We start from the raw sequence: 26,414 nt of genomic DNA, 5'->3' as shown, positions 1-26,414 counted from the left end.
TCCAGTCAAATTGACTTTCAACATTCCCCTTGTGATAAATCTCCCCTAGTTTGCAGCAATCAGAAATAGGTATAAAAGAATTGCCTTATAGTAAATGGGACTTGAGAATTGAAATCCTTGAGGAGGGGCAGATGGGAATTATGGAAATATGTGCTGTTGATAAATTCTCAGCTCAAATTAGGTATAACATAGTCTCATCTCAACATGAAAATAGCAATTTCACATTTAATTGGATCTAATTCTCTGTAATTTAGCCTTGTGATCCAGTGTTTCCTGAGCCTCTGTTACGGGATGGGTAATGAGCACATATGAATTGAATACCAAATGATAATAACCAGAAGAGTCTCATTAAAATGCTGTTGTTCGTGCAGAAGATATTTTTCAGGAAAGGTATATTAGACATAAATATAATACAAAATTGCTAAATCCTTTATGTGATGACTTTATTTCCAAAATACAAAACTAGTAGAGATGAAAAGAATTAACTGATTACTAATATACTAATGGGGTTTTGCCACTATCTGCACTAATTTATTATAATATTGTAGAATCTGCTCAGTTTTGGGGTGACAGTTACTTTAAATTAACAATAATAACTGTTGGATCTTTAAAAGGGGATTATTAAAGCTGTCATCCAAGGGTATAAAAAAAACCCATTAGTGGCTGGGATGGGGCGAGTTAAAAAAATAAACATGTACTTACCTCCCGACACCCTCCTGGCGTCCAGTTCTGCAATCTCTCTGGTCCGTGTACCATGTAAACAAAGAGGGGCACAGAAGCCCTCAGCCAACAATGTTTTTTTATACCCTCGGATAACCCCTTTAAGGGTACAATACAGAGAAATATACATAAAGGGTAAACTAACTAAGGGACAGAGACAAAGAGTATCTAACTAATGATCTATATACAATCTTATATACATAACAGACACACACGCTTTCCCATACCACCTCCACTACTGTCTTGGCCAATTTGATGATGGTGTAGACTCAATAGATGGCATCCTTGGCTCCATAGATATCTTCTTAGGAGATCACACAACTTGCAGGACAAGTAATTTTAGTCTTTGAAACAAAAGAAGGTAACGGCTCACCCCTGGAAGACTGCAGTGTCCTTGATGGCGGGTTGGCAGGGTGCACGGAGTTCCCAAAGAAACCCTGGCTAATGATGACTAAGGACTAAGATGCGATAGTCCGAAACGCGTTACCACTTTTTTTTAAATGTGAAGATTACATTTTTGGCTATGTCTTTTGTTTTTGTACATACTTTTGGATGCTAGACTTCCCACCTTTTCACAAATTCTTTTTTGCTTTAATTTCAGTCTTTGTTTCACCCAGATTTTGGAAAATGACATGCAGCTGTCTTCAGTTGTCTTCTAGTCAAGATGGCTTTAACCCCACTGTTTATTTAGTGGTCTTTATTAGGAGCAATGCAGGCATTTATGGCCTATTACGTTCTGTCCATGGAGAACCTTTCAATCCAGCAGATAATGTACACTCACCAGCCACTTTATTAGGTACACCTGTCCAACTTCTCGTTAACACTTAATTTCTAATCAGCCAATCACATAGTGGCAACTCAGTGCATTTAGGCATGTAGACATGGTCAAGACAATCTCCTGCAGTTCAAACCGAGCATCAGTATGGGGAAGAAAGGTGATTTGATGCCTTTGAACGTGGCATGGTTGTTGGTGCCAGAAGGGCTGGTCTGAGTATTTCAGAAACTGCTGATCTGCTGGGATTTTCACACACAACCATCTCTAGGGTTTACAGAGAATGGTCCGAAAAAGAAAAAACATCCAGTGAGCGGCAGTTCTGTGGGCGGAAATGCCTTGTTGATGCCAGAGGTCAGAGGAGAATGGGCAGACTGGTTCGAGCTGATAGAAAGGCAACAGTGACTCAAATCGCCACCCGTTACAACCAAGGTAGGCAGAAGAGCATCTCTGAATGCACAGTACGTCGAACTTTGAGGCAGATGGGCTACAGCAGCAGAAGACCACACCGGGTTCCACTCCTTTCAGCTAAGAACAGGAAACTGAGGCTACAATTTGCACAAGCTCATCGAAATTGGACAGTAGAAGATTGGAAAAACGTTGCCTGGTCTGATGAGTCTCGATTTCTGCTGCTACATTCGGATGGTAGGGTCAGAATTTGGCGTCAACAACATGAAAGCATGGATCCATCCTGCCTTGTATCAACGGTTCAGGCTGGTGGTGGTGGTGACATGGTGTGGGGAATATTTTCTTGGCACTCTTTGGGGACCCTTGGTACCAATTGAGCATCGTTGCAACGCCACAGCCTACCTGAGTATTGTTGCTGACCATGTCCATCCCTTTATGACCACAATGTACCCAACATCTGATGGCTCCTTTCAGCAGGATAATGCGCCATGTCATAAAGCTGGAATCATCTCAGACTGGTTTCTTGAACATGACAATGAGGTCACTGTACTCAAATGGCCTCCACAGTCACCAGATCTCAATCCAATAGAGCATCTTTGGGATGTGGTGGAACGGGAGATTCGCATCATGGATGTGCAGCCGACAAATCTGCGGCAACTGTGTGATGCCATCATGTCAATATGGACCAAAATCTCTGAGGAGCTTCCAGAACCTTGTTGAATCTATGCCACGAAGAATTGAGGCAGTTCTGAAGGCAAAAGGGGGTCCAACCCGTTACTAGCATGGTGTACCTAATAAAGTGGCCGGTGAGTGTATATGTGTATATATGAGACCATCAGTTATCAACGCTCCATTGACTAATGGAGCTGTAAGTTCTTGTGATTGCTGGGAGTCCCATTGATCATGTCTCCAACAATCAAATGTATATCCCCTTATAATTGTACATATGGGGAAAATACTTATTACTCAGGTTGCGTGTAATATTTGTGCTGCCATCATCCTCGATCAACAAGGTTTTGCTGGGGACGTGATGATAATCATTGTGCTATCTTCGCTGCTGCCTGAGGCGAGCTATAGAACATCCAGTAGGAATATATTTGGTTATCTTTTTTAGTAACTGGGTTCTCCATGCAGTGTCTGACATTGGGTGTGAAAAGACATTATTTGCACGTGTCAGGTCCTTGTTTATAGCCCCCTGATGCTGCCCCCATCTTGCTGCAGGTAGTGCTGCCTGAGGCAAGATGATCAATTCGCCTCATGGCTGGTGCATCCCTGTCTGTCTTTACTAGTGAAAATTGATCTATTTCTTCATAGAAGTTTTGATTAATTATGCATCACACCCAGCAGTGCCCTTTCTGGTTCACTTACAGTTAACCTTATGTAATGGGCAGAATCCTTATTCTATCAGCGTTTGAACCCGTATTCAGACTTCCCATAAAAAGGTTCTAGGTTTTCTCAGTGCTTGTTATAGTTCACACTTTACCAGGCTTGCTCATATCTGATATCTTCTGAACCCTTGACTTGCCTTTCTGGTTATCACTGTTGTTGATTTGGTACTTCCTTGTCCTCTGCATTTGTGACTTTTCTTACTTGTTTGTTTGTCTTGTCTTCGTGTGTTGTTATCACTTAGAGTTAAGCGGGGACTGCCGCATAGTTACTGGCCACTGCATAGGGTGGTTTTGAGTTAGTAGGTAGGGACCGTCTCGTGGTTTTAGTTTTAGGGTTCACAGTCTGTCACATTACATTGTGTATCAGGCCAAATATGGCAACACTCATTCCCACAAATCGTGTATATTACAAATCCATGTACAATAAATTCTACATTAGCATCAGGAGACTTTGGTGCTTTTTTACTGCCATAATACTTCTTCTGCAGACAACATCCTTCTAGCATTTAAAGAATTACAACTAACAAAAGCTTTTTCAGATAATTTTGTAAAAATTAAATATTCATAGAAAAAGTGAATTTAGAAAGTGATTTATGCTTCTTCTTTGAGAGGATCATAAGACACAGTATCTGGTGGAGAAATACATTTTCTACTTAAGCTTAATATTTGTAAGCATTTATATACTGTAACTCTTAGTGTTTGAAACAACTGTTACAAAACACAAAAAAAACAGTATTATTGCAAGCTTTAGTCTCACTTATTCTCTACATAGAGTGAGAAGACAAGTAATAATTGACACATAGATGCTTAGATCATAGATGCAATAACACCATTCAGTGTGCAGTTGGATTGGGAAACATTCAATTGAGTATACTGAAGTTTGTGTTTTATATTTGGAGCTGTAGTCCTTCCATGAAGATTTCTTTGTGATTAAGAGAACAGGAAATTTAGGTGGAAAGTATTTGGTATTGGAGGATATTATGCTGCGGTCAGACACCTGCACCACATCTTCATTCGGCAGCCACTCCTTCATCATTGTGCTGCAGCAGCTCAGGTCATGCATCCTCCTCAAGAACTTCCATTGAAAGGAAATCTACTATCAGGGATCTACCTAATAAGTTAGATCCCATATTTTCTGCCATAACATTAATCCTCTTTTTTTTAAATTAATGATTTAATAAAGCCTAACCCCTTAGAAATGTAATCTTTATGTTTATGTCAATTTTCGCCAGAGGGTACCAGTGCACTCCACGCCCCGGTAGCTTGTATTGATACCGTCTACTCGCTCCTCTTCACTCATCTGCCAAGTCAGAGTTCGGCAGAGTAGCTTCGGCTTCGCGGATAAAGCTGCGTCGCTGTAGCTTGTCTGGGAAGCGGAGTTGCTGTGCAGTAGTCTCCGGCGCTAATTTTCATAAACATAAAGATTTTATTTTTATATTTATATTAAATTATTAATTTAAAGAATGATAGGGATTAATGTTATGGCAGAAACCTACTATGGGATCTACTTTATCAGGTAGATCACTGATGGATACGTTTCCTTTAAAAACCCACCATTCACTCTCAACATAACTACCCCCTGCCAGTCTCTGCAACTGCATAACTTTGGCTTCATAGACATGACTGTATGCTCACATGGCATAGCACGTGGTCAGGTGGAGAAGATGTAGAAGAATGAGCACTCCTCACCGCTCTCCATATACAGCTAGCCACGCCACAAATCTGGACAAATATAATACATAGGTCACCACAACATGACTAGGTGCCATAGATCTCTATGAGGGTCGTGACCTGACCACGAATTGTGTGGCCAGATCACGTCCGCCTACACAGTTATGTGTAATGGGCCTTACACTGTGCAACTTCTACTTGTGGTTTGATTTGGAAGGTTGTACACTTAGCTTAGTATTATGAAAAGTGGCAGGCACCATAAGAAGAACACAACGGAAATAAAAATCAAAAAGATTTATCAAGGCTGGGGTTATCTGCATACAGCTCCTAATACACATGGAAATAAACTGTGTAATTTAGTATGCTACTAACCCTGCACTTTCCCTTAAAGTTTAACTCATGAGGATTTTTACCAAATTCGAATATATTATTCCCCCCAGTGTCCATATTGTGCTTTTCATAATTTCTGCTCTGAAGCTACTTGTTAGAAATCTTCCTTAGCAGCAGTAAAGTGGCTGGAGAATAGCCTCTTCTGTTCTTTGCCCTAAAGCTGTGACAATAACATGCTACCTATAGCACCTTGTGTTTTCTCATAAAATCATTTAGCAGCAAAGCTAATGACATTGCTACAAGCAAATCCTCTAAACTTACCGGACTGTATAGTGACTGGTGATATTGTCTGGTGATATTGAAGATATTGTTTGGTAAGCAGATGCTTGTGGAAGACTTGTTGCGGAGGAGTATGTATGATATAGCATCAGGTGCAGAAGGAGACAGAAAAAGTTCTGCAGAATCAGAGGATGGGATACAAGAACTTATATAAAAAAAAGGGAGACACACTACCTCACTATTCTTTGCAGGAAACTTTTGTATCCATAGATCTGGACAGAGATTCTCTTGCTAACTAAAGCAAGTAGCATCACATGACCTCCCCCTCCCTCCAGAATGAGCAGGGAGCAGCAGTCCCTACCACCTGTGAAACCTTCCTGTATATTGTGTGTAAACACTCTAGGGACTCACAGAGAAAGGAGAGAAGAATTGAAGACTGAGGAGGACGGCAAAGTATTAAGGTTATAAAAATATTGCTTTGGGACAAGATACCTCAATGTTAGCCGATACGTTTCTAAATGCTGGTGGCAGCAGCTTCTTTCTCAAAAATCGGTGGATTATCTTGTGTTGTTAAACATTACACGACGTGAATGGGTTTTGTTATGTGCCGTTCCCCAGAACGGTTCCCTACTGTGTGCCTATGACTTACACAGCTTTGTTTTCGCAGCTTCTAGATGTCTGTATGATTGACATATTAATCATCCATCCAGTAACGCTGTCACGCCGCTATCCTTAAGACAACGCGTTAGAGATGACATAACAGTAGTCAGCGCTACATTATACTACACCAACACCATGGGCCATTAGTTCTCATGTTTAAAATATGGTCTGATTCCCAGAGAGATGACACAATAGGAATCATGAGAAGACATACAATAATAATAACTGGACGCTTCAGGGTTTTTTATGTCCTTTTTCCTGGTATCCACCTTAATGTTTCATATAGACTTGGGTTTATATTCATAGAGTCCATGCCGGCTTTTTATGTAGATGTGATGTATGTGAAGTGCTAGTCTTTGGCGCAGGTCCATTACAGCCTAAGGAGCCTCATCTGGGAATCTTCAATTTTTACCAACATTGATTTAAACGAAAAGGTGATAAATTTAACCATGACCCAAACCAAGTGCTCAAAACCAGGCAGAACGCCACAGGCAGAACTGCATAGAAGAAGTGAAACATCCAGCACAACTCACAGGGAAATTTTTTATTCTGTAGTAAAAACATCCATACTGTATAATAGCAGCAATGCCAGGTATATATCATCTTTATCGTTACTTATCATGAACATGGAATTTAACATATCCCCTTGAAAATATCTGATAAGACATGTGCTGCAACATTACCCATAGGAGGCCCATAAAACAGGTATCTATATTGACATAATGATAAATGTAAAATTATTATATTTTAAATGCGGTTCTAGTAGTGCAGAATGAAAATACACTGTTCCTATTGTATGATACATTGGGGGTCATTTTCTAAGGGCCCGATTTGCGGTTTCCCGACGTGTTACCCGAATATTTCCGATTTGCACCGATTTTTCCTGTATTGCCCTGGGATTTTGGCGCACGCGATTGGATTGTGGCTCATCGGCGCCGGCATGCACACGGCGGAAATCGGGGGGCGTGGCCGAACGAAAACCCGACAAATTCGGAAAGACCGCCACATTTGAAAAAAAAAGTGTCGCGGGACACACGCTTGCCTTCACTCAGCCCGGCTTGGTGAACTCCAGTGCATTCAGCGCAGTTCACCTGGTGGACGTCGGAGGAACTGCCTTAGTGAAACGCCGGAAGACCCGAATCCAGCGCAGAGAACGCGCCGCTGGATCGCCAATGGACCGGGTAAGTAAATCTGCCCCATTGTGTTACATTGGACTCTATTTATTATGTTAACCCTTACCTGAAGTCATCATGATATCATGAGGCGGGTCCGAGACAATATTGGGGTCTGCTCATTGGTTGACAGCACGGACGAGTGTTTTAAAAGTCTATTGTTCACACCAGAGTTTCCGGTCACGATAAAACGCTTTGCATTGAAACGCGCTGGTATTGCTGCAAGTTATGGTGTATGGATTTTTTTTACTATTTAATAAAGAAAAACCCTCCTAATTGCTCATCCCTCCACACCATCACTTAGTGAGAATGGAAACCCCATTCCCAGCATTGGTGGAGGTCCATTCTTGGGATCCTGTGGATAGGGGATGGCCCACATTTACTAAGGGCTTTGCACCAGTTTTCTGTCAGACTTTGCACGTTCTTTTAGGTGCAAACTGCTCGCACATGTATTTAAGTAGTTACCGCGCCACATTTGTGTCGCACACAACAATTTTGTGGTGCAGCTGCACTATTCATGATACACAAATTTTGGCACTGAAATTGGGCGTTCCTGTGCTCAGTCGAACTGTGCACCACATTTATCATGCAAAGTTCAACAGAAGTGTCACACGCCCTATGTTAATAGTGCACCAAAAAAATAAATTACTGCACTCCGCCTGAGCAGGGCAGGGAGCGCCAGATTATTGAAGAACAGGTGCCAGACATCATGAATCTGGCGCCCCCTGCACACTATGCATAGCACAGACTGTTTTTTCTAAATGTTGGCCGATATTTATTATACTTGGTACAAGCCCTTTAAGGACAAATATAGTATAGGACACATCACAGGCACATTTATAAGCCCCGATGCTTCACATGTAACCATCACACAATTGGAAGTTTACATTTTCCAAGAATTGATGACATAACTGCAGCATTTTACCGACGGCAAACAGCAAAACGATAGCAAAGGTATCAGCCGGATGAAAATCCCATTACGTTGAAGTGTGCATTTTGAAGAGTTTCCAAAATACAATTTCCCTTCCTCTCCTAGTTGCAATCACTCACAAGGCAATTTATCATCTCAATAAGTAGTATATGAAAATAAGATATGGGCACAATACACAGACGAAGCTGCAAATTCTAAATGCCACTCCAGCAGGATCCCTCGCCCTGATGAGGTTAGCCCTCCCGATGATCCTCACACAGCTGTTCCTGCTCCCAGCTGGGGCTTAACTTTCAGAATAAATACAAGCGTCTCTGACCTTTCTCCCGATGAGAATCAAATGCTACTAGAAAATGTTCCCATGCAATTTATATCACACACGCGTTTGGGGACATATATTTACCAGTGGGTATTTTGAAGTCGGAGTGACACTTGCATAATATTGTGAAACCTGCACATGGTCAAAGTGCTCTTTCTCTGCACATATAAAGCTCTTTCTGGCACTGATGAATATTAAAGCATATGCTACGGTAAGATAAATTATATACCTGTGATGGTATAGTAACCGTATTCAGCGTTCTGTGCTTTGGAGATCTGGAGGGTGGGTATGTTCAGAGACACAGCAGGGAAATGTCATTACTGCTGCCTGGATGGAGTGTGTTTATTTGTATGAGGGTCTATCAATTAAGTTCTTCGTATTACAAATTATTTTGTGACTCCGCTGGGAACTAATCTGTATAATACATAACCAAAAGGGGCTGGTCAAAGGACCCTTTATCCTGCTCAGTCCTCCTCAGTCCCTACACTGGGAACAACATAGTGGGCACATTTACTTTTCTGTTGGAGTTCACCTAAAGTGCATTGTCCGAATCAGTCGGATTTTGAGTGCCACAAAAAGGGTCTTAAAGCCGTGTAATCATTGAAAAAGGTGCACAGTCCAGCGAAAGTGAGCAGCACAACCCTTAGTAAAGGAGACCTAGTGTTTGGTGTTCCACGGGTCCAGGGAATAAGAGTTCTCCTTATGGAGACGTTGCCAGTTGAGACTGCTTTGCTAAACCAATTCTCTACGCTGTATAGAAGAGACACAACCAACTCGAAATAGTGAACTTTACAGTTGGGAATCTGCTCTTTCTGGAATAGATATACTGGTTTTGCTTTAATCCCACAAAATGTCATAAGGCTTCCCGAAACTCATGCTTGATGGTAAGGGGGCTGCCTTAATAAGTAGCAAAAGAGGAGTGGTTTGGTTTCCCATAGCATGTACCGTAATGTTTCATGGGCCATAAAGTTCAGTAGAGAGTAAAAATTTACTATAGTATATACAGTGGCAGGTTAAAAGTCCCATGGGCCCTGGGCTGTTCACACAACTAGGGTTCCCCTAGCGTCTGGATGTTAGGACTTAATTTCTACTCTATATCCTTAATCTTGTACCGTTCATAAAAGGAACTTAATGATGAACTTCAATCGTGTTCTTATAACCCATCTATCTAGGAAACCCAATAACATTCCCTAACTGCATAAAACCCTCCACATAGACTACTGTCCAGACCAGATCTCCCAGACAGTGTCAGGTATGTGGATGCTGCCCCTTGCTGCCCGGGCCTCTGTGCACTCTTCAGCTGAACTCCCCCTTATACTTTAAATACTTGTGTATAGGCCAAGACTCCTTATTCTACCACAAAAAAACTGAGAAAAGTTATTAGCTTGAGTGTAAGCCCGAGGGTAGGAAATGCAGCCGCTACTCTAATGAAAAATCCAGCAGCAGCCGCACCTCATTAATGAAATGTCCACGGCAGAGCCCCCCTTTAATAAAAAGTGTCCACTGCAGATGTGCCCTTTAATGAAATGTAAGAGCAGAGCCTCCTTTAATAAATTTCCACAGCAGAGCCCCCTTTAATGTAATGTCCACAACAGAGCCCTTTTAATATAATGTCCAAAGCAGAGCCCCCTTTAAAATGTCCACAGCAGAGCTCACCTTTAAAGAAATGTCACATCAGATCTCGCATATTTTACTGAAATAACCACAGCAGATTACCCCTTTACAGAAATGTCACATTAGTTGCGATTTTTAATTAAATGTCCACAGAAGATTCCCCCTTTACAGAAATGTCCACAGCAGATGCCCTCTTTAATGAAATGTCCACAACAGATGCCCCCTTTAAAGAAATGTCGACAAGAGATGCCCCTTTAATGAAATGCCTACAACAGATGCCCCCTTTAAAGAAATGTCCATTCTGGATGCCCCCTTTAAAGAAATGTCCACAGCAGAGCCCCCTTTAATGTAATGTCCACAATAGAGTCCCTTTAATGTAATGTCCAAAGTAGAGCCCCCTTTAAAGAAATGTCCACAGCATATGCCAACGTTAATGAAATGTCAACGGCAGAGCACCCTTTAAAAATGTCAACAGCAGAGCCCACTTTTACAGAAATGTCCACAGCAGAGCCCCCTTTAAAGAAATGTCCACAGCAGAGCCCCTTTACAGAAATGTCACATTAGATGCATTTTTTTAACCCCTTAACGCTCTGCGCCGTAGCTCTACGGCGCAGAGGTATAAGGGAAGTATGAAGAGGGCTCACGGGCTGAGTCCTCTTCATACAGAGGTGGGGGTTTTTGCATTTTGCACAAAACCCCCACCGCTAATAACCGCGGTCGGTGCTTGCACCGATCGCGGCTATTAACCCTCTAAACGCCGCCCGCAAAGTCGCGGGCGGCGTTTAAAAGACGGCGGCGCGCGGGCGCCGCCATCTTTTTTTCGATCGCCACGCCCCCGAACGTCATCGGGGGGCGGCGATCGGTTACCATGGTAGCCTCGGGTCTTCTCTTGACACGAGGCTACATGGTTTATGCAGGTTCGTTACAATGAGCCAGTGGCTCATTGTAATGTAAGACCTGCAAAAACGCCATATATTGCAATACTGTAGTATTGCAGTATATGGTAGGAGCGATCTGATCATCTAGGGTTATTGTACCCTAGATGGTCTAAAAGATAGTGAAAAAAAAAAGAAAAAAAAAAGTTTAAAAAATAAAAAAAATTAATAAAATATTAAAAGTTCAAATCACCCCCCTTTCCCTAGAACGGATATAAAACATAACAAACAGTAAAAATCACAGACATTTTAGGTATCGCCGCGTCCCAAAATGCCCGATCTATCAAAATATAAAAACGGTTACGGCCGGCGGTGACCTCCGAGGCGGGAAATGGCGCCCAAATGTCCGAAATGCGACTTTTACACCTTTTTACATAACATAAAAAATGAAATAAAAAATGATCAAAATGTCGCACAGACCTCAAAATGGTAGCAATGAAAACGTCGCCTCATTTCGCAAAAAATGACCCCTCACACATTTCCGTGCGCCAAAGTATGAAAAAGTTATTAGCGTCAGAAGATGGCAAAAAATTTTTTTTCTTTTTTGTACACATTCGTTTAATTTTTGAAAATGTATTAAAACACAATAAAACCTGTATAAATTTGGTATCACCGCGATCGCACCGAACCAAAGAATAAAGTAGGCGTGTTATTTGGAGCGAAGAGTGAAAGTCGTAAAAACTGAGCCCACAAGAACGTGACGCACGTGCGGTTTTTTTTCAATTTTTCCACATTTGGAATTTTTTTTCAGCTTCGCAGTACACGGCATGTTAAAATAAATAACATTACGGGAAAGTAAAATTTGTTACGCACAAAATAAGCCCTCACACAGGTCTGTACACGGAAAAATGAAAAAGTTATGGATTTTTGAAGTTGGAGAGCGAGAAATGAGCCGGAAAACCCTCCGTCCTTAAGGGGTTAATGAAATGTCCACAGCAGATGCCCCATTCAATGAAATGTCCACAGCAGATGGCCCCTTAATAAAATATCCAGAGCAGATGCTTCCTTTAATGAAATGTCCACTGCAGATGCCCCCCTTTAATGAAATGTCCACTGCAGATGCCCCCCTTTACATCACAAAAAGGGGATACTTATTGGAGGAGAAGCATACCAAAAAAACATCCCGACAAAAGTGTCTTCTGTAAATCCTTATATATTTGTGGTTGCGCTCAAAGGACTTCTTCGCTCACCACACAGTGCTGCCTTGTCTTCCATTTAGTGGATTTGGATGATATTTACTCTGAATGTCTGGAAGATTTAAGCGAGTCTATGAATAATCCTCACAAGGGTGAGAACATGTTTTTCAGCTACCCTAGACGAGGAAATGTTCTCTGCCTTTTTATTGATTCATCACCTGTGTGATTTATAGAAGAAACTTTTGTTGGTGTCCCCCTTTACATGTCTACAGCAGACCCCCCTAATTACGGAATATCCACAACATAACCCCCCCCCCCCCACCCCGATTAATGTAAAAGTCTACAGCAGGGCCCTCTTGTAAAAACCCTCTAAACTCACCTTTGGCTTCTTCTCTTTGCGCCGTTTCATAGTGATGCCCCCAGGCCGAGGATGCCCAAGGAGAAGACGGAGCTGCGGGGCCGGGAGAGGAAGCCAGAAGGTGAGTATAGCATTAGTTTTCTTGCTCTGATGCTTTTCAAAACCTTTTGTAGGCTCTCATTGAAATAGATGGGACTGAATTAAAGATGAAAAGTGGCTGAATCTTTCAGCATGACTATGATCCCAAGCAAGGAAGGAGCGGCTTCATAAGAAGCATTTCAATGTCCTGGAGTGACCTAGCCAGTCTCCAGATCTCAACACCATAAAAAACCTTTAGAGAGAGTTGAAAGTCTGTATTGACCAGCGACAGCCCCAAAACATCACTGCTCTAGAGGAGATCTGCATGGAGGAATGGGCCAACATACCAGCAGTAGTGTGTACCAAACTTGTGAAGACTTACAGAAAAGACTTACAGTTGTCATTGCCAACAAAGGATCTATAACAAAGTATTGAGATGAACTTGTGTGATTGACCAAATACTTATTATCCACCATAATTTGCAAATAAATTCTTTAAAAATCAGAGACTATTATACCGATATATATATATATATATATATATATATATACATATCAATGGCCAAGATACTATTATATATTTGTAAGGTCATCGAACAAAATGTTTGCCTTTTAGACCCATTTATTTTACTTTAATTATCAAGTTTACCTTTTAATGTTTTGCCACTTTAAGAATATCTCTATAGAGTAACTACTCAGTCTCACACCTTATGCTATTGGAAGGCAGCATTAATATTTCATGGGCAATGTATTGTGTGTGACAAATGTTACTGCTTTGGCTTTACATTCGCTTTGAATGATGTTTCTGAACTCTAGTTATTGCCAGTGTCTTTCTTTACAAGCGCTGCCTTAGGGATATCATTCATCAGATTCAATTAACAAGTCGGAGAGATTAGCACATCAAATATGTTGAGTTTATCAAATGCAGGAAAACAGTCAACGTCATTGACTGTGATGGAAACGTCCTACGAAAATATCACAAAACTAAGCTGGAATGGAAATGTCTACAAAACATGGAGTCATGGGAACAGTCATGGGAACAAGTTAAGGACGACCGCATTAAGACTGTTATGGGCGCTGGGCTGTGTCCACACGGTACCAGAACCAAGCTTATTGGGAAAAGAGAGGGTTCCTTTTTGTCCACTTTCAGTTCTGCAGTTAAAATATCTTCAAGGGTCCTGAAACACGTGTCCTGAGCCAGTATATGTGTGTGTATTTCAGGGTTGGTGGGTGGTTTGTAAAGCCTTGGGTCCTGGGCTGATGCCTACATTATAACCCACTACTTCGGGCAACCCATGCATCATCATCCTATAACTTTATATATGATTTCTCTCTAATTACTCAAAAGGCATTTACCAAGTTTGCATCTTATCTGCTGTTATCTAAGCTGTACTATACTACTGAAGGGAAAGCGAGGACACAGTGAGAATGGGACCCCTATTCTCCGGATTGCTAGGAGTCCGTCCTCATCTAGTTGGAGATGCCATCAGTCCAACCTCCACTGATCATATCAGAGACATAACTAGAATTGATTGGGCCCCATCGGAAACTATTGTGTGGGGCCTCTGTCACTTATGTTGTGATGTGCCAATATACTGGGTACCACAGCAGATAGTTACCTTTTCTTGAGGAGTGAATATTAGCAGGAGGCTGACCATATTTAAAGAGCTATGGAACATCCATAGTCTACATTTAGTGGATGCTGGGGATAGATGCCATACAGTGACAACTGTCCCCCATGGCCTCTAATTTTTTGCCAGCAGGAAGCAGGATGGAAAAGCGTAGTCTACTACAATATTCCACCCAGTATTTCCGGCTACACATACTGAGCAAACAAAGGACAAAAGTGGGCCTTCACTTGCCTGTACATGGACACGTTTAAACTATGTAAGCTGGGAGGGGTCAAGGCAATCGGGTCAAGGGCCTCCCCAATCATATTGAAGTGCATTTTACAAAGCACTTTAGGCAACACGTGTTGTCACAGCCTCAGACAGGAGGAGAGAATTGAAGGGATTAACTGATTGTGGGATGGGGGACACAATAAAGCATGGATGATAAATAACTTGGGGCAGAGGACATGGGACACATGGAGGAAGACACATATCTTGGGGGCAGAGGACAGGGGTCTTCTGTATGTGTGCTTACTCTGCATGTGTCCTTCACATGTTCTCTCCACATGACTCTGACTACAGCATTTGTTTTTGAAGGAGGGGGAGGCTCTCACTGTAGCCCAGCACACAGGCGCTGTACAGGAAGCGTGGACGCGATGTCAGTGGAGTGAACCCTCAGTATTCAGGTGGGAGAAGGATCCCTGATGAGCCCGTGCAGAAGGTATAACATGTGAGTTCCTATCTGGCTGCTACTTGCAGGAGGTCAGCTAGACCCCAGCACTGTGCCCTGCATACATCCAGACAGTTATGTGTACGCTTGTATCTGGTGCATGGTCAGTGTCTTCAGTCCTCACCACTGCCACTGAGTGTCCTTTCTGTGCAGACCCAAAGGAAGTCACTATGGTAGTTCTGCCAGTGGATCAGATTGATCTTCTAAGTAATTGGTGGTGAACCCATGGCACTGGTGCGAGTGGTGGCACTCAGAGTCCGCTTTGTGAGCAGCCAGTCTGTCACCCCATTACAGAGTTTGCCAGACAGGACTCCATCTGCAGTCCTTAGTCACCCAGCATGTGCCACGTTTGGCGCTATTCTATAGAGCAGTGGTGGCGAACCTATGGCACGGGTGCCAGAGGTGGCACGCAGAGCCCTTTCTGTGGGCACTCAGACTATCCCTCCAGGAAAGAGTTCACCAAATAAAGCGACATTTCATTGACTGTTTGGAACTGTGAAAAGTGAAAAGGTGTTGACAGAACTGCAATATCTTTAGAGGTTCTCATTCTGGAGCCACGATTCTGCCTCTACAGAGAGACCCTGGAGAGAAGCTACAACGAGAGTCTGAATTTGCCCTCCTTCTTTCAACTGTATTGGTGGCCTCAGGCGGCCGATGCCATTGAAAGACGTGGAAGAACAGGTAGCAATAAGTTACTGCTTAAAATGCAATGTTGGCACTTCACAGTAAATAAGTGGATTTTGGTTGTAGTTTGGGCACGCTGTCTCCAAAAGGTTCGCCATCACTGCTATAGAGAGACATCCTTGGCTACCTAAAACTGCTGGAGGAGCAAGGAGATGTGGGCAGAGATGGATTGACGATGGTGCTCCAGAACCGTGATTCGTCAAGGGGACCATGAATGAAAGCTACAATGATAATGTGAATTTCTCTTTCTTTTTACAGTATTGGTGTCCTCAGGACGGTGATACAATTGAAAGCTGTAACAGAGCAGGGAACAATAAGTTACTACTTAAATTGCAGTGTTGACAATTTGGGATAAACGATTTGGTTTCGGTTGTAGTTTGGGCACTCAACCTCTAAAAGGTTTACCATCGCTTCTCTAAACTATGAATAGATTTTTTTATGCCACTGATGAAATCTACGGATAAAAAATGCACTAAGTGAGAGAATATGGCTGTCAGCACCTGTCCAGCAAACGCGCAACCACAAACAGGCTTGGCGCTAGCTGTCAGACTACGTAAGTGGTGCTGAACTCATCCTGCAATGTCCCTGCGGGCTAAGGCCCTGCCTAAAGCAGATAAACCTCCCTGATAAGGGCAAACCCACTATCAGGAACCTAACTGACGGTCCCTGAGTGACCCTACAACAGGACAGGGGACACTTACTTCGTCTGGCAGCTGCTGGATGGTGGAGCGGACAGGTAACGGAAATACAGGTATAGACCAGTGTTCACACTGGCGCACAGAATCCAACACAAGACTGAACAGGTAACCGGAATACAGGAATAGACCAGTGTTCACACTGGAGCACAGAATACAAACACAGGACCGAGACAGGGACAAAAGAACAGATATAGACAGGTCTTCAGGCAGATTATACACAGGTCAGATACAGGTACAGGCAGGATATACACAGGTCAGGTCAAGATCAAACGGGTTATATACAGGTCAGGACAAGATCAAGCGGGTAATATACAGATCAGGTACAGATACAGGCAGACAAACAGAGACAGGTAAAACTGAACTAGAAACACAGGGAAGACAAGACTCAAAATAACCAGCAAGCCTGATGGATACAGGTACAGGTAGGATATACACAGGTCAGGTCAAGATCAAGCAAGTATACACAGGTCAGACTCAAAATAACCAATAAGGTGAGATGGGAATGGGCAGGTATATAAAGCCGATCCCGGACATGCCTCCTGCAGTACACTGGGGGAACTGTCCATCAGGCTAGTAACCCTTGCTGGGCAGGACAGAAATGCAACGAGCAGGCTGTGGCTCAGTTAATCCAAACACAAGAATAAGCCACAGTTCACACACAAATAAACACCTCTATTCCACCAACTGCGGATAGAGCGACGTTCAGGGCGCGTTCACACGTTGCGTTTTGACCTGCGTTTTCATTGCGTTTGAAACGCATATACAACAGCTGAGGAGAGGTGATTTGCCTAATTACATCACTGTTAACGTTTCCGTTTACAAAACGCATCGTAAACGTGATGTTAACGCATGCGTTAACAAAGCGTTAACACATGCGTTTTGTTTACTCATGCGTTAACATTGCGTTTACAAACGTAAACGGTAATGTAATTGGGCAAATTACCTCACATCAGCTGTTGTATATGCGTTTCAAACGCAATGAAAACGCAACCAAAACGCAACGTGTGAACGGCCCTCAGGCATGGACGTTACAATGGCTCAAAATATTCAAAGTTTGTATTGTTTCAGGCCCAGAAGTCTCATAGACTATGAGTGGTATGGCACTATACATGCTGGAAAGAGAGGCCTTGAGAAGATGTTGGAAGAAAGAAGGATTTGCTTGTTGAGTTTTATTATTCTGGCTGTACATAAGTTGAGGGGGGCTGTATCTAATGAATCCATAGGGGTAAGGGGGGCTTTATATAATATAACCATGAGGGGGATCATGTTTGGTATGATAAACTAGGGAATTTTATGGAACAAGAGACTGTTTTAGTTTCTGAATTTTTAATGCCCCCTTGTAAAATCACTTTAAAGGGGTCTTCTGAGGCTCTGTCACCCTCGATTGAACCTGGAGCCGACCTTGAGTGCCAGGCAGCAGTTTACCCCCTTTTACCCATTCAGAGTTCATGCATGCTAGGCCAAGCACAGTGCACATTTGTATGGGGGGGGGGGGGGGGCGAGATGAATATGTTTGTCTAAGGTTTACGTCTAGCATTTAACTGTAATGTCCATCTATAAAATGTAATGACCCGGAGCTTTGTGACTTTGCACATTGTGTTAACTGTAAAAAACTGATCGCTATGATGAAGCAATAAGGACAACAAGAGAAAACAAGAGATTATTGATCAAACATAAAAATCCTTATTGCCTCCTCAATTCTACTATAGTGAAAAATAAAGCTGTTAAAGAGCTGAGCTCAGCTTCAACATTACAACTAGTAGTACTCAAGGAAACAGCCACCAATATCTTTGCATTCCTTCTACCTCAAGCTAACCCTGGCCTCATCTATATAGTGCGGATTCATCAAGCTCTGGGGAGACCCAGACCTGAAGGTTCCCCCAGAGATGTGGTCCTCAAACTCCAACAAGAGGATTCTACAGATCTGATTGTAAATGCGGTCAGTGTGGCATTCCCAGGACTCCCAGACTCAGTAAAACACTTCACTGACATCTGCCCTGCTACCCTGACTAGGTGCTGAGATCTGCCACCTATTACTGCAGCACTTCAAATCACAAGGTTGCTTAATTAATGGCAGCTCTCTGGCCGTAGAGCCCTGGAACGAGCAGGCATCCCATATGCCGATGAAGCAACACTACCTCAGAGGCCCCACGGCTTTCCCTGCATGCCGTGTCACAACTAGCACTTTCCTTATCATACTAGAAACGGACAACCGTCTAGTCAGATGTGGCACAGTCTACTAACCTGCTTCAAACTGTGCATTGTTGACTTTCGTTGACTTATAGTTTCTTCTGATTTCTCTCATTATTATGGGTTTCTTATGTTATGCAATTGATCTCATAGCATATGCCGTATCCGCACATGTCTGAACTTTACACAAAATGTAGTAGATACTACATGACCTTGGAGACATGTCAAACTCTCCTGGTATCTTCAGTGTGGGGACACCTAATTATGTGTCCTCTCCTTGATACCCCTTTGTCCGGACTACATGTCTGTATGTTAATGTTTCCCCGGTTGTTATTTTCTCCTATTCCTCCCTATCCCACTTTCCCAAGGTCTAAACACAGGGTGGACCTTTATTCTTCACACAATAGTTACTGCTTTCATTATATCTTTCTATATATCTAGATAAATAAAAGAAGTTCGATATTGTGTTATGGCTTTACTTATTTAAGGAGACACTAGATTTCTTTTGGTTTTAAGATTCAACCATATTATATCACATATCTCGGGCGCCTAACAAACCACATGTCCACATTGTTCTTCTGGAACTACACACCACTAATACAACAATTCCAAATACATTAAAACAAATGGTCAAAGCCCACTCTTTCCTTCTTAGGCCGTATTCATACTATAAAAATGATTACTCTACCGTGGTATCTTTTCCAAACTTTACTCACTTTTATCCCTTTAAAAACCTTACAGCTTATTCACTCCCATATCTCCAAATTCATATGGAACAACAAACATTAACAACAAACATTGGGGGTCATTTACTAAGGGCCCGATTCGTGTTTTCCCGGCGTTTTACCCGAATATTTCCGATTTGCGCCGATTGTACCTGAATTGCCCCGGGATTTTGGCGCACGCGATCGGAAATCGGGGGGCGTGGCCGAACGAAAACCCGACGGATTCGGAAAAACCGCCGCATTTAAAAAAGGAAATTGTGTCGCGGAGCTTGCACTCACCTTCATCCAGGATAGGATTGTGAACTTCAGTGCATTTCAGGGAACTTCAGCGCAGCAGCGCCACCTGGTGGACGTCGGAGGAACTGCCTTGATGAATCCCGGCCGGACCCGAATCCAGCGCAGAGAACCATGTTCAAACATACAAGCCGGTGTGGTATGTCACTAACCAATTTGCCCTTCACTATAAAGTGGCTCAAGTATCCCAATTTGCCTCTATTGTCACTCCCAAAAATGCACCCAGATGGATGTTGCATGAATCACAGCTAATCCATCCATTTCCAGTACCAAGCCAGTTCTGGATGACAGGCCCAATGCCAACCTTATTGCAGACCCTTTCCCCCTTCTCACTTCACTCCTTAAAAATTTGGCGCTCCATCCAACATAAAGTGCAAGCTAACTCTTATACATTGTTACCCCTAATTTTCCTCTAGGACTAGAATCGGGGAACTTTCGATGGTGGGTGACGAAGGGTATCACCCATTTACGACACCTAATGTCCGGGGGTAAACCGCTGTCTCACAATGAGGTTATATCCAAACACAAGATTCCTCCCTCAGAATTTTTTCGACTTAATCAATTATTAGATTTCGTGCAATAAATCCCAGGGACATCCTCAAACTCCCCAAATATCTGTATAAATGACCCATTCGGTAGAGGAACAATCACTTTCCTATACTCTATTTCCAATGCTCCGTCTCCAGACATCAAGTCATGTTTTATGGAGCAGTGGGAGTCGGACTTGGGTTGCCCGTTCTCCCTGCCAAGGTGGAGACACTGCTGTAGCACTCTAGCAAAAGGCAGCTAGCAAGTTTCGTTAAGAGACCTCTCTTAGGTTGCTCCATAGAACGTACTATGTTCCCGCACGTCTTGCCAATATGTACCCCCACCTGCCGAACAGTTGCTTCCGAAGCTGCAATGCCCTGGGCGATATGGCCCATATATGGTGGCACTGCCCTATAGTGGCCTCCCTTTGGAACCACGTGAAAACCCTCATCTGCTCTCTACTAAGTAACGCAATACCTGTTACCCCAGCAGTAACCCTACAAGGAGATAAACCAGCAAATGTTAAGAACAAAGCCCATCGCTTAGTACAATTTATAATTTTAGCGACTAGAATTCACATAGAATTCACATCCACAAAATCTCCAGACCTATCATTTACTGCGGCTAAGAACAGAATCAACCTACTGATACTGTTTGAGAGAACTGAGGTGACTAGGACAGACACCTTCCCACTATTTGAAGGGATCTGGAACCCATGCATTGCTTCACAAGGCTCCCCCACCCTCGAGAGAGCTCTATCCCTGTCACCCTAATGGTCCATTATGCATCGACATGGCTCCAGCACTTCTCCATATGTAGTCTTCGTCTATCCATGCCCTACACTATACAGATCTTGTGATCTTGTCACCTGTATATTTTCTCCTACCCCTGTGTCCCCTCCCCATTCCTGGTTCCCCTATGGTTTATGATTTTGAATGATACAGAAGCTGGCTATGTATCGAGAAAATTCTGTTTTCATTACTATTCCCCCTGCGCGGGGGAAAATGTTGTCCCTTGACCTATTGTAAGACATTTCCCTATGTCTTTCAAACAATAAAACCTCGCTGAGGTTTACAGTAAAGTGTCTGACTTATTATATGTGAAACAAAGAAATATAATCTATATTCATGATGATATTCAACACACAACTGAGAATTATCCTTTGTTGTTTACAGACTCATTCACTGAAAGCAGATCTAACCTTTTCAACTAACTTTTCAGGAATGAGTATTCCAGTGTGTATACATCTGGTCATTATGTGACTTGTAATCTACATTTTTAGCAGCTCTCATCTCTGCAGTTTATGTCTATGAGTTTGCTGTGCACTTCCAGCCATTGGATTGAAATTTTGTACCCTCGACTCCTCCCCCCCCTCTCCATAGAGCTTCTATGTAATCTGACACTTCAGTAAACTTCTGTCCATCTCCCTAGCAAGAGAGAATTTGGGGGAAATATCAGTAAAAAGCAGATTAGTAGGGAGTGATAATGGAGAAGGAAGCACCTTGCTTTGATAAGAAATACTGTATTATGAAGTTTCCAGTAGGCACTTGTTCTTTTGATTTATGCAAAGTCAGAGGAAAAGTTACTGACCTTGGTAGTCACATAGATGTGAACACGTCTGAATCTGAAACTACTGAGGGGGAACCAGGAGTAAAATGCTGAATGTCATACTTCATATAATTTCTGCAATGTTCTAACCATGACCTAAAAAGCAGCACCATACAATAGAAATGCTAAGAAATGAAACGCTTCATAACACCAGGAATCCTGAACTTTAATGCAATGCGTGGGAAGATTTCATTCAATGTAAAGCTTTATAGGAAAATACCTGTCTGGTGCAATTACTGGGAATAGGAACAAAGCCAACGAGGGAAACAACGGCAGATACATGGAACAGTAATGGATAATGTGACAAGGCTTCCTTTCATGTCCTACATCTAGATCATAAGACCTATAGGGTCCACTGATATCACAGTAATGTCTTGAAAAACACTTGATTTTGGCACCATGTACTAAAGTTTGCGTTGAAACCCCCTTTCCCCTTCCGCAAACATGATTCCACCTTGACTCCCATTCAGCATCTGCCCCCAACTTTCTACCTCGGATTCATGAGAACCACTCCAATTTGGCTTTGGCGCTTACTTTACAACCACTCCTCAAGACACCACACACCAAGAACCCAAATCCAGATACTTAACCAATGAGAAACCTTTGATTATGGGAAAGAGAATTCAAATCTAAGTATCTCGCCAAACCAAATTCAACAACTCAAAGGACTCCTAATCTGTAAGAACCTTTCTGTATGACCTAAAAGTACCTTTACCATCATCCTTAAAATTCCCATTGCCCATAAAAGAGCAAAAAGCTGGTGGTTGGGACCAACCTGGCAGTCTGGGTTCCGTATCTATAGATACGAAGATATTACAGGGTCAGATAAAGCCCTCTGCTCCTGCCGGGTCTGGATGGACTGAAGAAGCCACACAATCAGGTCTGTTTGGATGGGACATAAACATTTTCGAATTCAAAACCAATTCTAAGCTGAGAGTTTGCATGTATTACTGTAGTTATCGCTATTGGAGAAATATGACCAGAGGAGACAAGGAGAAGCAATCAGCAGAGGTGCAGGCAGAGGTGTATTCTGAATGACACCTACGTCTTTGATGTACCAAACCTTAAGCCAGTAAAAAGTGAACTAAGGATAAAGAGGTGGAAAGATAAACCTGTGCATATTGTCTGTATAACAATGTATCAAGCATAAGTAAAAAGCGTGTCAACAAGCTCTAAACCAGACGAAACTGACGGTATCATTCTATTTCTAAAGAGGTTCTGCTGATGGCTAATAACATCAAACCTGGAAAACTCAGTCCCATCTGTACCCCTGGTTATAGAGTATAATATCTTCTAAATGGGCAGAAATAACTCTGGACTCATCCATGGGGGTAGTCCTTGGCATTAGTGAGACCAAGTACATGCACCTACAACTTCCAGAGATACATCCAGGGGTAATTACCCAGAAAAACACAGGTTTAAAGGAGATGCCCATGACTTGGTGGCTTAGGGAGCCCTTTGGTTAGGGATAACTTTACTCGTAAATATACACTTTTTATTTATAGCAATAGCTTCAACGCATTACACATGACTAAAGGTGGACACAGACCATAGATGGCCCCTGAGCAGGAGCAGAAGGGTGGTTGTTCCAGGGATTTGAAGAGGTTTCCAGGGGTAGAAATATTACAATCATATCAATGGAATAGGTATATATACAGATTAGCTGTTCTGATGAGTAAAGAATGGGACAGGAAGTCGAAATCTCTGTTCTCTATGTAGTGGTCAGACCAGGTTTCTACAAATCACCACCTCCTTAGGGGCTAAGTTGCAGGTTCAGCCACTGTCTGTTACCTGTCATATATGTCTGTGTCAACTTCTTAGAATAACTGGACTTCTATGGTGGTGGTGTGCTGAATTTCTGAACCCCAACTTTTTGTTATTTAAGACCTTTTCTAATCATAGGATTTAGCCTGGACCCCCCTTTAATCTGATCCCCAGATATGGCCTTATTAGGATTTTTTCACCCTAAGAAGAGGAAAACTTAGTAATTCTTGCAGAATTTGCTAAATTATTCCAAAACAGTTGCCACCAGTCAAGGATGTCCTCCAAAGTCTTAACGTTATTGAGTTATCTCCAACATCAAAAACATATAGGCAGAAGATTAGTTCTAAGTTAGCAAATGCACCGAGTTTCTGGGCCTATGGGGTCTCAATGAAACCAGTATTGTAAATAACAATTGATATATGGGACATCTGGTAAAGGAGAAGTTACACTTCTGCCAACTGGGTCTCCACCATGAAACTTGGAGCTTAAGCAGTTCATCAGGTCACAGATTTAACTGAACATCAATTATGGATCTTTTATAATTTGGTATTAAAAAAAGCTTCTGCTTTATACAATTTTCTTGCCAAACAGGAAAATATTTAATTACTGTCTTGGCCTGATCGTGTAGTTGGCATGTGCTGTGCCCACTAGCAAAAGCAAATACTTCAAAAACAGAATTCTGTGGACTTACTGTTTGCTGCCCTGTTGTTCTCGCTTTGGACGCTCTCATTAGACTGATTGCTAGACAGTGATGACACGCTGGAGCTCCGGACAAATCCAAAAGCCGCAAGCTTAGCTGCTGGCAAGCGGGAGTAGCCAGGGGGACGCAGGCCAGATTGGCAAGGCTTCGGCAGATTTGACTTTGCACCATTTGGTATGGAACCTTTTTTAAGATCCTCTGTAACACAAAAAGAACATTCAAAAATGTGACTTGTCGAAAAAAAATTGCCGAATTATTAGTTAATTAATTATTAAATTCAGCTATTACCAAAAACTAGAGTGTAAAATATCAACATGCATAGCATTGTTATTGTAACAACCTCGAAGGCATTGCCGTAGTTATTTACTGTAAGTAAACAATTTGTTTGAAGCTACGCCCACATGGCAATTTCTATGTCACACTGTGATTAAGTGGATATAGGCATATTGTGACCCTGACAAAGAAGATTAGTTACCACTGTCTGTCTTTTACAGGCCAAAAACTGTATGGCCAGGACTTTTCCTCCCCTTACACCACCTCCACAGCAAGTGGGTGGAGAGGGGTGCAGAGTGGGCCATGCAGTGGTTTGCAGTGACCTGGGCCAGCCTGTAGAAGGTGCACAGAGAATCAGAGCCTCTTGCCATATCTGACACATGTATGATGCGCCAGCGCTTTAAAAAAATCACCCCTATATTGGCACCTGTCATCACATTTTTTAATATGCCTGATATTGACAGGTTCCCAAAGTTAATGGCTACCCTTTTTTTGAAATAAAAAGCAGTCCAATAAAAAAAACACTTTCCGACCACCCCTCCCATCACCACTGCCAGCTACTCATCCTTTCCTCCGACGTCATCCTCCTTGCCTTGACTGCAATGCCGGCACTTGTCATGTGCAGTGAGTGGTGGAGTTGGTTCGCATCCACACATGCATGACAGTGATATGCAAACTCAGTAGAGAGTTGGGTACCACTCTTTCAGACTGGGAATGAACATGTAGAGCCCTTGTAGATGCAGTGCGAAGACGCAGGAATTCATCAGGTATTAAAAGTGATGATCGAAGGGGTTTTTGGACCCAGCCAAAACAGATACGCCCCCCTCTGTCTCCCTGCTCATTCTGGTAGGCAGCCAGGCAAGATTAAAAAGTGTTTTTGATGAGAATAGCAATGAATGCTTTTTTTTTTTTGCTAAAAATGAGTGGCCATTGGTTAAAAGAGTACTATAGGAGTCTCAGAAAGCTGGAATAGTCAAAAAATTGTTTCACGGAAAGAGGAGTAGGAAGGGGCACTATCTAGGACACTTTGCAGCAATATATGGATATAGTGATGTATTGGTTTGAGATGACGTCCGTTGTGATAGAAGTATAATGGTGGTGCTAAGCGTGTGGCAGAAAAGAGTCCATAAAATCACATTTGAAAGAAAAAAGAGAAAACGCGGCCACTCACCATAAAAACTTCTTCTTTATTTTGTCTTCATATAAAAAGTACGGTGGCACAGGCAAGACAGGATAGGGGTGGGAGCAGGGGGTAACACAAGGCAACAGCCGTTTCGCGCCGTCCGGCGCTTTCTCTAGCCTCCATGGAGTGGCGTCCACACCTGATACTTAAAATAACAGGTAGGGCGTCACTTCCTTGTAGCCTAGCAACCAAAGACGCTCTTGGTCAAGAGCGTAGAAACACTGTGTTCATAAAGAGCATTGTGCAAAACGAGCTAAAAACAATTGCATTAGCGAAGAGAGCGAGTTTTCCTATATGACAAGTATAGAAGAATACTAAATAGACCATGTTTATGTTAAACTAGGAAATATATAGTGTCGACATATCAAAAAGATATGCAGATTTTTTTCCACGTTTTTTTCATGAATGCGAATAAACTACAAAACAGTATAGACCGTAGCACAGGATTGCGTGAACATATACAACATTTGTTCGATTACAGAAAAACTCTTTCTGTTTTTGTCATTAAGACCTAGGGGGCCCATTGCATTGGTTCTCATGATCCACCGTGCCTCCCTTCTCAAGAGGTCCCTGTGGCGATCCCCGCCATTAGGTGGTACTGGTACGTGTTCTATACAACCAAAACGAAGTATTTGTGTACTGCCTCCATGTATTTTGTTC

General features: G+C 42.5%; 1 protein-coding gene across 3 annotated transcripts in view; it reads right to left on the bottom strand.

The window, feature by feature from the left end:
• MTUS2 (microtubule associated scaffold protein 2) overlaps positions 1-26,414 on the bottom strand; it is a 366,148-nt gene that overhangs the window by 164,211 nt on the left and 175,523 nt on the right. For all 3 annotated transcript variants that reach the window (XM_072134356.1, XM_072134358.1, XM_072134357.1), the window contains exon 4: positions 24,290-24,496. In XM_072134356.1, coding sequence (XP_071990457.1) covers positions 24,290-24,496 — 207 coding nt within the window. The remainder of the gene's footprint in view (positions 1-24,289; positions 24,497-26,414) is intronic.

This window comes from Engystomops pustulosus, chromosome 2, assembly GCF_040894005.1.
Source record: "Engystomops pustulosus chromosome 2, aEngPut4.maternal, whole genome shotgun sequence".
Taxonomy (NCBI): domain Eukaryota; kingdom Metazoa; phylum Chordata; class Amphibia; order Anura; family Leptodactylidae; genus Engystomops; species Engystomops pustulosus.
The sequence above is the reverse complement of the archived record's forward strand: the minus strand, read 5'-3'. Positions and strand labels throughout refer to the sequence as shown.